This window comes from Euprymna scolopes, chromosome 15 (assembly GCF_053919585.1).
Source record: "Euprymna scolopes isolate OS-2025 chromosome 15, ASM5391958v1, whole genome shotgun sequence".
NCBI lineage: Eukaryota > Metazoa > Mollusca > Cephalopoda > Sepiida > Sepiolidae > Euprymna > Euprymna scolopes.
Genome location: NC_136496.1, coordinates 93,055,772 through 93,071,529, shown reverse-complemented (window position 1 = coordinate 93,071,529; position 15,758 = coordinate 93,055,772). Strand labels below are relative to the sequence as shown.

At 33.2% G+C, this 15,758-nt stretch overlaps 2 protein-coding genes across 2 annotated transcripts in view; both read right to left on the bottom strand.

Moving 5' to 3' along the window:
* LOC145293987 (dolichyl-diphosphooligosaccharide--protein glycosyltransferase subunit STT3A) overlaps positions 1-15,456 on the bottom strand; it is a 55,818-nt gene extending 40,362 nt beyond the window's left edge. Inside the window, exons 1-2 of the mRNA XM_080140880.1 lie at positions 15,228-15,456; positions 1,338-1,444 (exon numbers count right to left, since the gene is read on the bottom strand). Coding sequence (XP_079997006.1) covers positions 1,338-1,431 — 94 coding nt within the window. The 5' untranslated portion in view covers positions 1,432-1,444; positions 15,228-15,456. The remainder of the gene's footprint in view (positions 1-1,337; positions 1,445-15,227) is intronic.
* LOC145294200 (uncharacterized) lies at positions 6,822-7,211 on the bottom strand. The gene has a single exon (XM_080141310.1). It carries the CDS (start codon positions 7,209-7,211, stop codon positions 6,822-6,824), a length of 390 nt encoding a protein of 129 aa, XP_079997436.1.
* Positions 15,457-15,758: the final 302 nt, after the last annotated feature.

Sequence of the window (15,758 nt, the reverse complement as noted above, 5' to 3'; positions counted from 1 at the left end):
GTGATTTGAAAAGTTGGTAAAAAAAAAAAAAAAAAAAAAGAAGAAAAAAAAGAGGAATTTGCCATTGGAGAGTCACATCTACAGAAGAAAAGTGTTTTTTTTTTTTTTTAGGGGGGGTGAGGCGCATTTTTATTTATGGCGGCGGCCACCACTACTCCCCACCCCACAAAAAAAATTAAATTATAAATGAAAGCAAAAATAGAGAGATTTGATCCCCCACTCCAAAGAAAAAGAAAAAAAAAAAAAAGAGAAAAAAACTTGTGGTAATTGAAAAACTATGCTGACCGGGTCGAAAAAAAAATGGAGTTATGTCCCTTTATCACAACACTACCTGAGCTGTCTAGTTGAAAACGCTATCAATAACTCCCCTCACTCTTTATCTGTGCCTAAACCTAAGCGTAGATTTCATGAACAAAGCTTATTTCTTAGAACTGTAAACCTGTTGAACTCTCTTCCATTTTCCTGCTTTCCATCTGACTACAATGTGGTTGTCTTCAAGTTCAACATAAACAAGTTCTTGATGAGCCGTTTCCCTTAAGTAATCCAATTTAACAAATTTACACTACTAACGATTACTATGATATTGTCCCATTGACTACTGTACACTCTTTAACTCTTATCCTTGAGTGGCCTATGGGCGTTGATAAGTAGTGACTCCTATGTAAAAAAAAAAATTTTTTTCAAGTAGTTTTATGGTAAAGGGACATAACTCTTGTATCCACACTACTACTATGCAATTTCAAAATGTATTTCAATTTTATTTTCAATATTTAATATTTTAATGGTATTTTTATTGATACTTAAAAAATAATTTAATTGTATTTATTTTAATTTTAAGATTTCAACACATACTGGACATAAAAAATACAATTTTTAAGGCGTTTAAAGATAATTTCAAGACATTTTCCATATTTTCAAGGATTTTTCAAGGTAAGAATAGATATAAGACCTTTTCAAGGCAAAAGTCAAAACTCAAGGACTTTTCAATCAAAGTCTGTGCAAACCCTATCTGTACAAAGAAATAGCACACGGCCAAGGAAGTACGGCTAATTTTGAAAGGCAGAGCAAAACTGGCATCAGAATCATGTATAGAAATGGATACCAGTTGATGATTGTAAAGTTTGATAGGGTTTTTCTTTGGATATGAATTTGGAGATCTTATAATACCTATTTGTTGTAGGAAAATTTTAAATAGAAGAACCAATTGAAACACAGAGCACTTGAACATATTTAATAGTACATAAACCATTCACCATCACTCCCATCCTTTGTTGTGTTTACATTTCAAAAGATTTCCTTTCATGAATTTTCTAAAAACAGCAAACATGAATACTTACACAGGACAGCTGCAATTGCGAGGATCATCATTTTCAACAGAGTGTCCTGCTTCTCTGGTGACAGGCGTAAACGCCATGCTTGTGCAGTCTTCATCTTTCGGCCACTTCTGTAAAAAAAAAAAAAAAAAAAAAAAAAAGATTTTTTATTATAAAGTTGAACACAATTTCTTTTACATATATATTAGTTCGGTAATGCTTTACAGGTGTTACACACATGACTACTAGATTTAATCACATATGAAAATATAATTTTATGCATAAATTTTCAATATTTACTTCAACAGTGCTCAATACATAGGGAAAGCTAGGTAGTAAGTTATAAAAAATATACACCTGACGAATTCTCACAAGAATGAAATGTGGAATATTCTGTATAGCTTAATTGCCCTATATATTTTTTCATAACTTATATGGAAATCACTCCAGACAAAGTATGAAGCCACCTGATGTAAGATGCTTAAAAAAAAATGTTTGATACATAGATCAGACCAAGAAAACAGCAATTTGTTGCCCTTTGTCAGAAACATCACTCATAGAATGGGAGGACTAAAGGACAAACTAGGAGTGTAGATATACAGGATGCACCTTACAGTTGTTTCATTATTCGTTTCATCTTCAATCACATTTTAAATATAATTGCAAAACAATACTGCCATCATGCTATACTACTTACTCTTATATAGACTGTCTGTCTGTACGTCAGTCACAATTTTTTTTTAAACATAACGAATATATTGGAGGAATTTGCCCCACTTCGAAATATCAGATCTTAACTTTTAAAAAATAAAAAATATTGTATTAAATAGTAAATCAATTTTAAATAAAGCGAATGTCATGAACAGAAACCGAAACCTTGAAATACCGAGTTACTAGAAATTTCTTATTAGAGTTTAAAACATTACGTTAGCAAAATTATTATAGCTTTGGCGTGGCATCATAGATTTATGATTTCGATCATGTTCACAACATAAATTAAAATATATGCAATAATTAAAAAAAAAAAAAAAAAAAATGAATTTGTAAACATGATCAATAATGTTGGAAATTATTTTAATCGTTCAAAAACAAGTTATTTTGTTTTAACCATGTATTAGTGTTAAAAACAATCCAATATATACAATTTTTTTTTTAGGAATTCTGAACTGTGGTTGAGCAATAAAAATAAATAACAAAGTAGCATTGGGAAATGGAAAATGTTGAACAGAAGTGCACACTTTGGCAAGAAACTATCATACTTCTTCAAAAACCAGCATGTCTAGCACAGCAAAGAGAGCCAACCTTCTTTGCAGCAACCTTAGCAAAGGTTTCAATATATTTATTCCAATTATGTTGCCTCTGAGGAGTTTGAACGATGAGCTCTCAAGTAGTGTTATTAGTAGGGCTAGGACAACAGCATATTCTTTTCATTGTTTTGACTCTCGAGTGTGTATCTGTTGATATCTTATATGCTTTTGTATAGAGTGATGTGGTTCTCAGTTGATTAACTGTGTCTGACTGTGTCAGATATATACTAGAGAGCAAAAACAATGAAAAGAATATGCTGTTGTCATAGCCCTAGTTATTAGTTATGACAATCAGTCGTTGAGAATTGGTTTCTTATAATTATTAAAACAGGAGGAGCTTCATTTTAATCTGGTACTTACGTAGAGAAGGTACCATGCGGAAATAATGTTATTCAAAAACCCATTCCTGACATGTGGAGGGAAGGCTGTTTTACAACTATTCTGTACTGTCACTTAACAATTTAATAAACAAAAGATACTGTAAAACTTGAATTTAACTTGAAAATACAATTTTAAAAAATAAAAAAAAAAATAAAAACAGCTGCATAAGTGTTCTTAATCTAGATAGAGAGTGTAAACATTGCCAAAGCAAATTGTTTTTCTCGTCCTATCATTTTTGATGAAGGTGTACACTAATATTCTAATAGAAACAAGTAAACACATTCTGAGCAAGAAGTTACAAATTTTAAATCTGTAGCAAGCTGACCTAACCTCAATGTTTATCGCACATATCATGCCAATTATCGGCAAAAAGCAGACACAGCTGGTCTACTGATCCACAAGCAAATGATCCTATGATTCATGAAAGGCAATATGCCAATCCTCAAATGAAAACAGTTCTTCAACAAAACAAACAAGATAAAAATATGTAAATAAAATTAAAACAAGCAGCTAAATCCCACCCCTTCACAGTAGAGATCCCTAGGTATAAGAAAGCCTTCTACTCCAATAGTTTCTTCCCCAGAACTGCTAGACTTTGGAACTCCCTTCTGGGATTCTGCTTTGCCAACTGTACTGACATGCAGAAGTTCAAGTGTAATGTAAAAAGACATCTTGCTGCTCAACTCCCTTCATAATATTCCTGCAACATGTCCCCGATAGTAGCCCCCTATTTCAAAGTGGCACTGTGCCTTGTCTGGGGTGAAAATTGAATGAAATAAAAGAAATAAATAAAATTAAAACATTTTTAGCTAAAAAATTCAAATGAATCATTCATAAATCACAGAGATATCTCTCTGCTTATTTAAATATGCAAACTTTTTTTTTTTAGCAGTTAATATACGAGGGTCATTCCAAACGGCTCCTTTTTCTTTTAACTCAAAAAAGTTAAAGAGCTACAAAGACAAGAGTGGAACCAAAAAAACGAGCAACGTTTTGTGTTTCAGAATTAATTTTTTCTACATAGTCACCACCATTCTCAATACACTTTTGCCAGCGATGAATGATTGTTGTGCATGGCAGTCGGGAGTGCGTTTTGTCATACGAGGGTTGTTCCAAGAGTAAAGCCTCCTATTTTTTTTTTTTTTTTTAGTCAAAAAGAGCCACAAAGACGGAAGTGGTACCATTAACAAACAAAATTTTGTGCTGCAGAATTTTTTTTCTAGATAGCCATCACCATTTTCAATGAATTTTTGCCAAGAATTCAATAATGCATCTCTGCTTTTGATGTACATCCATGACAGAAGTTGCTTTCTTAGAGTCTCACACCATCAATATCTGCAACAAAGACAAAACTTTCAGGTCATGAATTCATAAGTTCAGTCATCATAACAATGCAATTTACAATATTTTGATTCATTCAAGCAGAGTAAAAACATAGAAAACATTACTCATTACTTTTGAAACAAAGATGTTGGTTGGCTATAGGATTTTATATCATCATCCCCACCTCCCAAGTTCAGATAATTTATATGAAAAAAAAAAAAAAGCAGGCTCCTTCAGTCTTGGGCAGACTATGGATACCCACGAAAGGTTGCTTGCGCATGAAATTTTTGTGGCAGAAGGTGCGCAATCTCCAACCACACCTCTCCGAGACGACATTGTTAAATACCAGTGGCAAGTGAAGTACAGGACGACTGTTAACAAATGCCGAGATAAGCAGAGAGCACATACAGCGCCTACCCTTCCCAAATGGTCACCCATCTGGTACTGGCCAGGCTCAACGTTGCTTAACTTCGGTGATCTGGCGAGAACCGGTGTAGCAAATTGATTTTGCTGTATAATATGGCAAAATAGCACATATATATTTGTATATCCATAGTTTCTTTTGATGAAATATGTGTTGCAAACTGTCTGCAATCAAAAGATTCTACTCAACCTCAAACCAGGAGAATGACTAAGAAAGAGAAAACAAAGAATAATGATGACCAAGAAGTGACTCCATTTGTTTATTAGTCATTTTGTTTTTAAACACTTGTATTTTTATAATATCAGTTGCTATTTAGACCAAGTACTTCCAGTATGAAACACAATTAGTCTTGATTAAATCTCATCATGCTTAAAGAAACATTTAACCAAGTCACATCTATATCGTTAATCTAATGCATTAGGTTGGTGCAAAAAATGTCGTTTTTTGACGTTCAACTATATATATATATATATATATATATATATATATATATATAGATTTTGTTATTGTTGATTTTTTAAGCGATACATACGGTTAATATTGGCTCTGACTCGGAGCTCATTTTTTTTATTTACTTAGAAAGTCGCCCTTTTTAATTTGGACGTATATAACATTTTTATTTATTTATTATTTTTAAAACAGTAATCTACGTACATGCGTGTTTCAAGGTCATTACCTCTCGTCAGCGTATATATATATATATATATAAAAACAACATTTTTGCACCAACCAAATATTTTAGCATTTGTTTTTTTTTTATTTTGTCTATTTTTAATTGCATTGTCTGCTTAACTCTACGAGAGGGAATCGATAATGGAATACGAAAGTTATGTACAACATAAAAAGAAATCGGAATCTTAGGAATATCTATTATTCCAATAATTTTAGGAGCAACAGGACTCATGAAAAGTAACGAATTGTAAAACTACCTGGCAAATATAACCAGCGAACAAAATGCAAGAGAGATTTAAACAATTGCAATTAAAGGGATGGTTAGGATCTCTGTTGGAATATACGAGATAACAGGTGAATGACTGGTATCCAGTAGGATGCTTCACCCCCAGCTTGAACACTATATTATTTTCATTATAAAAATAATAGTGACTAATGGTTAATATTACTGTTGGCGATAAATTATTTTTGAAGAAAATACAATTGGGGAATTAGTTGAAAATTCATTTTCCTTTGCCTACTCATTTTTTTACCTATTTACGTCAAAAAAGGTTACATATGTTTTAAGTGATTTAGTTTGACATAAATAATGACAAAGTAAAATAATCCTTGTTCAGCAACGTTGCTTATGAACAGAAAGTATATAAGCGAAATGGAAGCGAGTAAATCTTAAACTGTAATTGAAGCTATTGAATAAGATGTGCGTCTTTCAAAGTATTCCATTCTTACTCCCTTTTGGTTCAGTTATGTACTTTACTTCCTGTCCACAATGAAGATGGCTGAATACAGATTATTTCACTTTTGCAAGATTTATGGTAAATTATATTACTTTAAAAAATTTTTTCCTTACGAGGGAGTCACTACTTATCAAGACTCGAAAGCAACTCAAGGATAAGAATTAATGAGTGTATGGTGGTCACCAAGATAATAGCATAGTGATTGTTAGTGGTGGAAATTAGGCAAAATTAGATTATTTAAGGGGACATCTCAACAAAAATTTGTTTACATTGGACTTGAAGATGATCATGTTCCTCTATAGTCTCAAAATGGGCTTCACACTGGAAGTCTTGAGGTCACATCAAGGGCCTTGCTGATTAGTCATGGCAGAGTTTCCTAAACTTACTGCAACCGTTCCTAGCTTTAAAAAATTTCTAGCAAAGCTGAAAATCATAGTCTATCGTTTTCATTTCAACATGACAATCTTCTGAAAGTATCTAGTCTGGTCTTGCAGACATCGACGATCATGGCTCACCATTCTCCCCCACTGGTCTTTTTCATGAGCTCATTGTTGGTGCCCTTTTTATTCGTTGCAAATTTGTTTAAACCGTTTGTGAATTTTGTTGTCTTCCTTTGCTTTTATTTCCACATATTTTGCCACTCCATAGCAGTTTCTCTAGTCCATCAACCCTGAATTATATGGCCGAAAAATTTGAACTGTCTTTCTCTGAAGGTGTTAAGAAGGGATCTCTTGCATTCGACCATGTCCATTACTTTCATATTTGTTTTTCTTTTTGTCCATGAGACTTTCATGATTCTCCGGATGAACCACATCTCCACTGATTCTAGTCGCTGTTCTGTGTCCTTGGTTGGGGTCCAGCATTCGCATCTGTATGGAAGAATGGACCATACGTCGGCTCTCATAGCAGGTATCTTTGTCTCGAGGCTTATTTTACTGTTGGTAAAAATGCATTTTATGCTGTTAAAAGTGGTCTTAGATTTTCCAATTCTATTCTTGATTTCTGTGTCACACTTGCCATCTGGGGTGATAATACATCTGGGGTGATAATACATCTGGGGTGATAATACATCTGGGGTGATAATACAACCAAGGTATTTAAAGATGTTTACTTGTCTGATTCTGTCTCCCTTACAGACTTTGTTTCATTGTGGTATGACAGCTTCTTTCGATATCACCTTGCACTCCATCTTCTTTGCATAGAGATATAATCCTTTCTTTTCGCTTTCGTCTGTTGCTGCCGTGATAATCTTTTGCTGGTTTTCTTTATGAAGATAAAGATAACACTAGAACAAATTGAATCCCTGCATTTATAAACAAACAAAAAAACGACTAATATTAGGTTGACGAGAAAGTTCTTGCAGAATTTTTAATTTGGATTTCAAATAAGTTTTCGTTATAATACCTTTACTTTATATATCATTTCAAAGAGTGTTCGTCTAATTGTTTAAATTACAATCGTTTTAAAACAATTATGTCTTCTTTTCAGAACATTGAATACCAGATGAAAGAAAAAGCAAATTCGTGCAATTTCGTAATCCAATTCAAGCTAGGCTGAAAAGCTGCTGAAACAGCTCGCGATATCAACAGAACGTTTGGCCCAGGAACCACTACTGAATGTACAGCACAATGGTGGTTTAAGAAATTTTGTGGCGGCGACGAGAGTCTTGAAGATGATGGGCGTAGTGGTCGGCCATCGGATGTTGATAATGATCAATTAAAAGCCTTAGTCAAAGTTATTCAATACATAACTGTCCGAGAACTTGCTTCTGAATTAGATGTAACGTATACAACGATTTTCAACCACTTGAGAGATATTGGAAAGACAAAAAAAAATTGATAAATGGGTGCCTCACAAATTGAACGATAACCAAAAGAAACGGCATTATGAATGGTTAGCTTCCCTTATTTAACGCAACAAGAATGACCTGTTTCTTAACCAGGTTGTGACCTACGATAAAAAATGGGTTCTTTATGACAACCGGTGATGCCCAGCTCAGTGGTTAGATGCCAACAAAGCTCCACGACACTTCCCTAAGTGAGAGTTGCACCAAAAGAAGGTCATGCTGACTGTTTGGTGGTCTGCGCCTGGTCTTGTCCATTAGTATTTTTTGAATGCAGGCGAAACCATCACGGCAGTGTAGTACTGTCAACAAAAGGATGAAATACATCAGAAACTTCGACAACAACATCCACCAGGAAAAAACCCAATTCTATTCCACAACAATGCCCGACCACACGTTGCTAAACCGACCCTGCAGACGTTGAATGAATTGGGCTACAAAATTGCCCTAACCACCATATTCTCCAAACCACTCACCTACTGACTACTATATTTTCAAGCATTCTGCATGAGAAATACTTCAAAAACCTAAGCAATATCAAAACACTTTCAGCAACTTCATTGCCACCAAAATGCAAGATATTTTTACATTACCGATATAAATACACTTGTGTTGGCAAGAGTGTGTTCATTCTGATGGTTCTTATTTCGATCAAATTTTTCTTTGAGCTGAGATATGTTCATCTGAATTTAAAAGTTAAAAACCACAACAATTTTCTTGTCAACCTGATAATTTGAACACCTGGTTCTTTGATATGACAGGAACACATTTTTTGGAATATTCATGAAAAATATTAGACTTTAATTCAAGCAATTAATTAGTTCAATTAGCACTTTCGAATGCTTATTTATTATTATTCACATTAAAATAGCCGACTTGTTTAGTATATTGCGGCCATTAAAAATTTTAGAGTCATTTTGAAACCGTTAAATCATCAATTAGAAATTTGCAGTTCGAAATAAAATTTCAAAATCAAGCAAACATTATTGTTTGTTTATGAATTCTTAAACACAAATGATTATAGGTGAAAATCATGACTTTTTTATTCAGAAAAATTTAAAGTCAAAACGTTGGGGTAGCGGTGTAAAACAATATCAATAAACCATGTTTATTTTATTTACTTGGTTTATAAACGATTTACAATATTTCCTCTCTCCTCTATAATAAAGACCAATGTGTATTTATCTATATATAATTCAATATCTGTGCATGATGTTGGTGTGTTCCCTATAGAAACAAAGGTTGGAGAATCTACATAAAATCTATAAGCGTACTCCTATAGCAAATGTACTGTGAAAGACAATATCCTAGTTTGATGCTTGATAAACCTATCATAAATTCTTTAGGGAAGACAATGGAAGTACTCTTGAATCTCTAAATTACCCTTTATATGCACCTACCTCTAAGTGACTCAAAGACAAAACTTCACTTAAAACTTCAAATACATATGATATTTTAAGATTTAAACCATATGTATAAAATACTGGTTGGCATCTGTCTCTGGAAACAATGGAGTTCTGCACCTGAGTTAAGTGTTGCCAAACTGCAGCATATGTAATTGTGCAAGCCTATCCTGGATCAGCAGGTTCATTTTTCTGAAGTTGGCTGCAGACTTATCATAAAGAATATCCTTGGGATCTTCCATCATTCATTCATCGTAGCCTCGTAGGAGATGTCCTTTTCTCCTCCTTACAACCTCTATCTCACAGAAGAGATGTTGCGAGTTTGTCTCTGATGTATCGTTATTTTAATGGAAAGTGTTCAACTGAGCTTCAATCTATGGTCCCCCCTCGCCAAACTTTCACAAGAAACACTCGTCTAGCTGTAAACACTATCAATAATTTCCCCCACTCTTTATCTGTGCCTAAACCTAAACATAGATTCCATGAACAAAGCTTCTTTCTTAGAACTGCACGCCTGTGGAATTGTCTTCCGTTTTCCTGCTTTCCGGCTGACTACAATATGGTTGTGTTCAAGTCTAAGGTAAATAAGTTCTTGATGAGCCGTTCCATATAAGTTATTAAATTTACCAAATTTTCATTACTAATGATTACTATATTGACCAACTTCTACTGTACACTCTTTAACCCTTATCCTTGAGTGGCCTCTGGGCCTTGATAATGTGGTGATGCCTTTGTAAAAAAAAAAAAAAAAAAAAAAAAAAAAAAAATTTACCCAACATTGTTAAGCCACCAAAATTATCCCTGAGTGAGCAAAGCAAACATGCTTTGAATGTCTGCCTAATCAAACTATCATTTCTGACACAGCCCTATCACACGATTCCCAAGATTCTCCTGGAACTCAGCAGATGGAAGGTGTTGAGTGTTCCTTGATGGGAATAGAGGCCCCATGATTTACTGTTTTAGAGCAGGTTGCTGAGCACACAGGCCTGATATACCTGCATCCTGGTATTAGCGGTCAGTATCATATTCTTCCACACTATTCATCAAACGAACCATGATTATTGTTGTCTTACAGGTAATTTTGTGGAGTTTGCTAGAGATTGCTAGAGCCAAGGTATGTGAAATCCTTGAGGACCTCAAACATGTAATCACCGATAGTAATGTTTGGAATACTGCTTACATCTTAGCCAGGGATGTCGTTTTAGGCTGATGGCCATGCCAAACTCTGCAATATTTCTTCAGAATGCACCATTAGCATTACCTAATCAGCAAAAAAGCACCTCACATAAGTACTTTCTACACTTTAGTCTTAGCTCAAAGACGATCAAGATTGAAGAGGCTGCCACTGCTTCCGGTATAGAGATACACTCCATTCTTTAACTTGTTGAAGACATGGGACAACAGCAAAGACAAGAAAATGCTGAAGAGTGTCCAGGCAAATATGCACTTTTGTTTTACTCCACTCTTAATTGGAAAAGACTTCAGTTCTTTTGGACTATAGTAAGGATCCAGGGAAAAGTCATCACACTGTATGGTGCCCTGCATGTCCTCATGAAAAGAGATTTTCAGGAGCCATGGAGGACATCCAATCTTCTGCAACAGAGTGAAAAGTCCATTTCTGCTGACAGGATCAAAGGTCTTGGCTATGTATATAAAAGTGAGGTACAATGGTTGTCTTTGTGACATTTTTCTATCAGTAGTTAGATGCTGATGAAGCTCCACGACATTTCCTGAAGCTAGAGTTGCACCAAAAGAAGATCATGCTGTTTCGTGGTCTGTGATCAGTCTCATCCATTAGTTTTTTGAATGCACGTGAAACCATTACAGCGGTGTAGTACTGTCAACAAATGGTTGAAATGCATCAGAAACTTTGACAACAACACCCAGCATTAGTCAACAGAAAATGCAGAATTATCCTCCACAACAATGTCCGACTGCACATTACTAAACCAACCCTGCGGACATTGAACGAATTGGGCTAAAAAAACTGCCTTATCTGCAATATTCTCCAGACCTTTCACCTACCGATTACCACTTTTTCAAGCATCTCGACTTTCTGCATGAGAAATGCTTCAAAAACTGAAGCGATATCAAAAACACTTTCAGTGACTTCATCGTCATCAAAACGCAAGATCTTTACATTACTGACATAAATACACTAGTTTTGCATTGGCATTCTGATGTTGCTTATTTCGATCATTAAATTTTTGTTTGAGCTGAGATATGTTGATCTGAATTAAAAAGTTAACCCTGGAAGAACTTTCTTGTCAACCTGATAGTTGCAAACTAGCTGTAAGAATAAATTTATATTATAAAATATGATATTTATTATTGAGCACTTTCATATAAACACAGTAAGTATTATGGGATTATACCCTGTGGATACAAATTTACAAAAATTTATGTGTGTGTGCACACACTTTTCTCTGATTATGCAAATAAAAAACGTGCTGGACGAAACTATTTTAAATGTTCAGAAGGGAGAAAGAAAATATCATATTAGTCCTCCCTCCATGCTAAAGATGAATTTGGAAAGAACGGATTCATTATTTCTATTTTTTTTTTTTTTCATCGATTGAGACGTTACTTCATTAGTCAATAATTTTTTTTTTCGGTCACTTGAACAATCCTATAAAACAATAGATGGATCGAATTAATGATGTAAAAATTCACAAATAGAAGAATTCACTTCATAATTCCGATTGCACTGAATAGGAATTGCTTTATTTTTTAATCGCTTCGAATCATTATAATTACAACCTGTTGTAAGTTTCCCACTGAATAACAAGTGTCTTTGTTCAGGATCTCATTAATTATTACAACAAACAAAAGAGGAGGGGGCATGAACCGCTGATGGTCAACAGAGGGAGGGGGGTATGTTTAATCTAATACGTGTCGATTCAGGCTTCAGAGGTTCAACTACATGGGGAAACCAGTGAATACATAAATAGAAGTCATGCGTGTGAAGGGTGATACGTTTTTTTTTTTCTATGCACAAAATGGACATTTTTCACAATAGTCAACAAATCAAAAATAAAGGGGAGGGGTGAAAAAAATAAATATACAACAAATAAATGTTACCAAAGGCAAGATAAGTTACTCTTCAATTTTTCTGGATAATTTTTTTTTTTTCATGTTTTAACTTATTTTAAAGCTTTTATTTACTTTGAAACAAAATTAGTATTAGGTTGGTGCAAAAATAATGCTATATATATGTATATATATACATATATTAATTGAACGTCAAAAACAACACTATTTTTGCGCCAACCTAATATATGTGGTGAATAATACATAGCTTACCTGAGTGTAGCTGCCGGAGGTGAGGATGCTCTTCCAACAATCAAGAAGAACAATAGCATTGTGGTTATTTATACTAATAGAGTAAGGTAATTGTTATAAAACCCTTCCTTCTTTGTGAAGAGTTACTTATTCCTTTATTTTTATGTTACTGTGGTTACAAGACCTGAGAAGGTCGCGAAGAAGATTGTATTTTTTTCGCAACCTCACTTCAGGTTAGCTACTCTTAGTTATATGACTTTTTTTCCCCCCAACAATATGGTCTGTTGAATTAGAACAAAATAAGGTGGTTTTGTTACTGATTTAATAATCGTTCAAAAGTTAAACTAAATAATGGTAGAAAAATACATTTTTCACAATGTGTGACATTTATTGAATAGGTTTCTATCAGCATTTGGTTTAATTTTCGATTTTTGAGCGATTATCAAAGGTCTATATGGCTGCAACAAACCCGCCATTTTTTTTTTCGTTCTAATTTAACAGACTTGAACTAAGTTTTGTTTTAAAGTAAATACTAAAAGCTAAAACACGATAACTTATTCAGATAGTAGAGTTAACTTCTCTTGCATTTGGTAACATGTTTGTTGCGTATTTATTTTCTTCGCCCCCCACCCTTTTTTTTTCTTTATTAATCGTTGTAAAAAGAAAAAAATGCAAATAAAATAACTAAACCTGTAATTCGGTAATAGACGCAAAGATCGAATAAATAAAAGTTGTTTCAAAGTTCAAGAAGTTAATGACCCGACCCGTGACAATCAGGAGGAATCAATTTTCTTGAAGGCCACCGAAAGGAATCAGCTTTAAATGATGATGTGGACGATGATTTCAATGACGTTGTCATAAAAAGTCCGTACCTTGTCAATCAAAAACATACGCCCCCCCCCCTCCATCCACATTATGATCAAGTATACCCTATCTGTTAAAAAAAATGTCTTGGTGAAATTTCGATGAATAAATACTCTTACATGCTTACATTCCAATAAAAATTATACGTATGTGCAAGGCAAGACAGGTGCGTGAAGAAGACCTTTGCGGGGAAAAAACCCATTAATTATGCAATTCATATTATGAATCTGGACAAACATATCCACTTAAACAATTTTGAAATGTATAATTTTAATTAAGTTTATGGTGTTTAAATGATTAAACAATCGAAGAGAATTTAAAAACCAGCTGCACCGTTTTTGTTTTTTTTGTTTGCTTTTTTTTTTAATTATTTTAGTAAATAATAAAAATGTAATAACGTTAATTTTTCATAATTTTTTGGTATTTATACTAATTTCGGTATTTTTTACGCCTGCCCCAGCGTAGTATAAACACCTCCCCATGTTAAGAACGGCTTTCTGAAAAGAAACACCCCCCCCATCCTCGAAATCCATTATTAACACGGTGAGGCTGGGATGTTTATTCCGAATTTGTTTTTAATAGCGGGGGTTATATTATATTGGGGCAGGTCGTAAAAAAATAAAAAATAAAAAAAAAATTTAAAAAATACCCTAATTTCAGACTGACACGTAAGTACATAACCTTTTTTCTCTGAAATGCATTTTTTGAAGACACACTATAGTAAAGTTGCACCGTATTTAGCTTATGATGAACAATTCATCTTAAAAAGAATTTTAGTTGCATTTTTATGATAAAAGAATATGCACTATTTTCATATGGTCATAAATTTGTATTTATTTTTAAAAAATAAACTTAAGAGTCAGATGTGAATACTAAAAACCGGAAAAGTTAACATCTAAGAAATTCTTAAAAATTAAAAGCTTAAAACTGAATTCTCGATTGCATATTTTATTGTTCAAGAATTAAATGTTTTAAACACACTTTTAATAAATTAAGAGGAATACTATAATTTTAATTTATTTCTGGTTCAAACTTATTTCTTCCGAAATTCCATCGCACTTGATCCGCAATTAGCTAATCATTTTTAAGCTTTAATTATTACTAGAATATTTAAACTAAAGATCTAAACAATTAAAAATAGGAAGAATAAAATATTTCCTCGATTTCATAATTTTTTTTTTTTTTTTAACAAATATCTAAATTTTTTAAAAGATCAGGAAAAGGCGAAGAGGAGAGGCGTGAATTCTAAAACGTGCAAAAAAGTAAATAAAGAAATAAATAATCAGATATATATTTTTTTAATTCATCGATGGACACTGAATTTGCAAGGATCAATAAAGACTTATATTTTTGCGAATTAAATTCGAAAATATTTCTATAGATAAAAGAAAAATAAAATAAGAAAAGAAAACAATTTAGAAATAGACAAGCGTCAAATCTTGCGGCTCTTCCCATCGGGACCGGCATTGTTGTGCCACATCAGCATTCAAAAATCATCCCAACACTCGAAAAGGCAACGTTTGCGATTATTTACATTCATTTTTTCATCGGTTAATTTCAGATTTGAGGCGAAAAAAGGAAAACATTTCAAATGTCTTTAAAAGACTTAAACTATTCCATATATAAATTTTAAAACATAATAACAAAATTCCAGAAGAAATATAAAGACAAGACTCACATGAGTACGACACGATGGCGAAAAACGGCCGACAATATGATTTCTAAACCGGAACTGACGTTTACACCAAATGGCGGTGTCGGGGTGGCAGTACTTCCGGCCTGTTTACAAATTAAACATCATTTCATGTTTTGTTTTTGTTTTTTTGCTTTATAACTATTAGTATTTTTAATCATTTTAGATCGAAAAATTTACGTTAATTAAAATAATATCATGTTTTGTTTTAATCACTACGCAAACTTAGATTTTTAATAACAGAGATTTTGATTGGTTGGTCTTTATAGAAGGAGGGGCGTGATTTTTTCTTTTCTTTTTTTTTTTTTGCAGACGAAAAAAAAATCAATCACAGCGACAGTAAAACTAAAAAAAAGTGCGCACGATTTTTATCCTTCCTTTAAAGAAAAGTGAAGAAAAAGCAAAAAATCAATTTTAAAATTTTGTTTGTTTCAATACACGAAAGAGGATTTTGTTTATGACTTTTAAAAATAAGATCAACAAATAAAGGTACGAATTTAATTTTATTATTATTAT

Bases quoted from the DNA above. Each gene is read 5' to 3' on its own strand.
- LOC145294200 (XM_080141310.1), bottom strand. From the start codon at position 7,211: ATGTATTATCACCCCAGATGTATTATCACCCCAGATGGCAAGTGTGAC.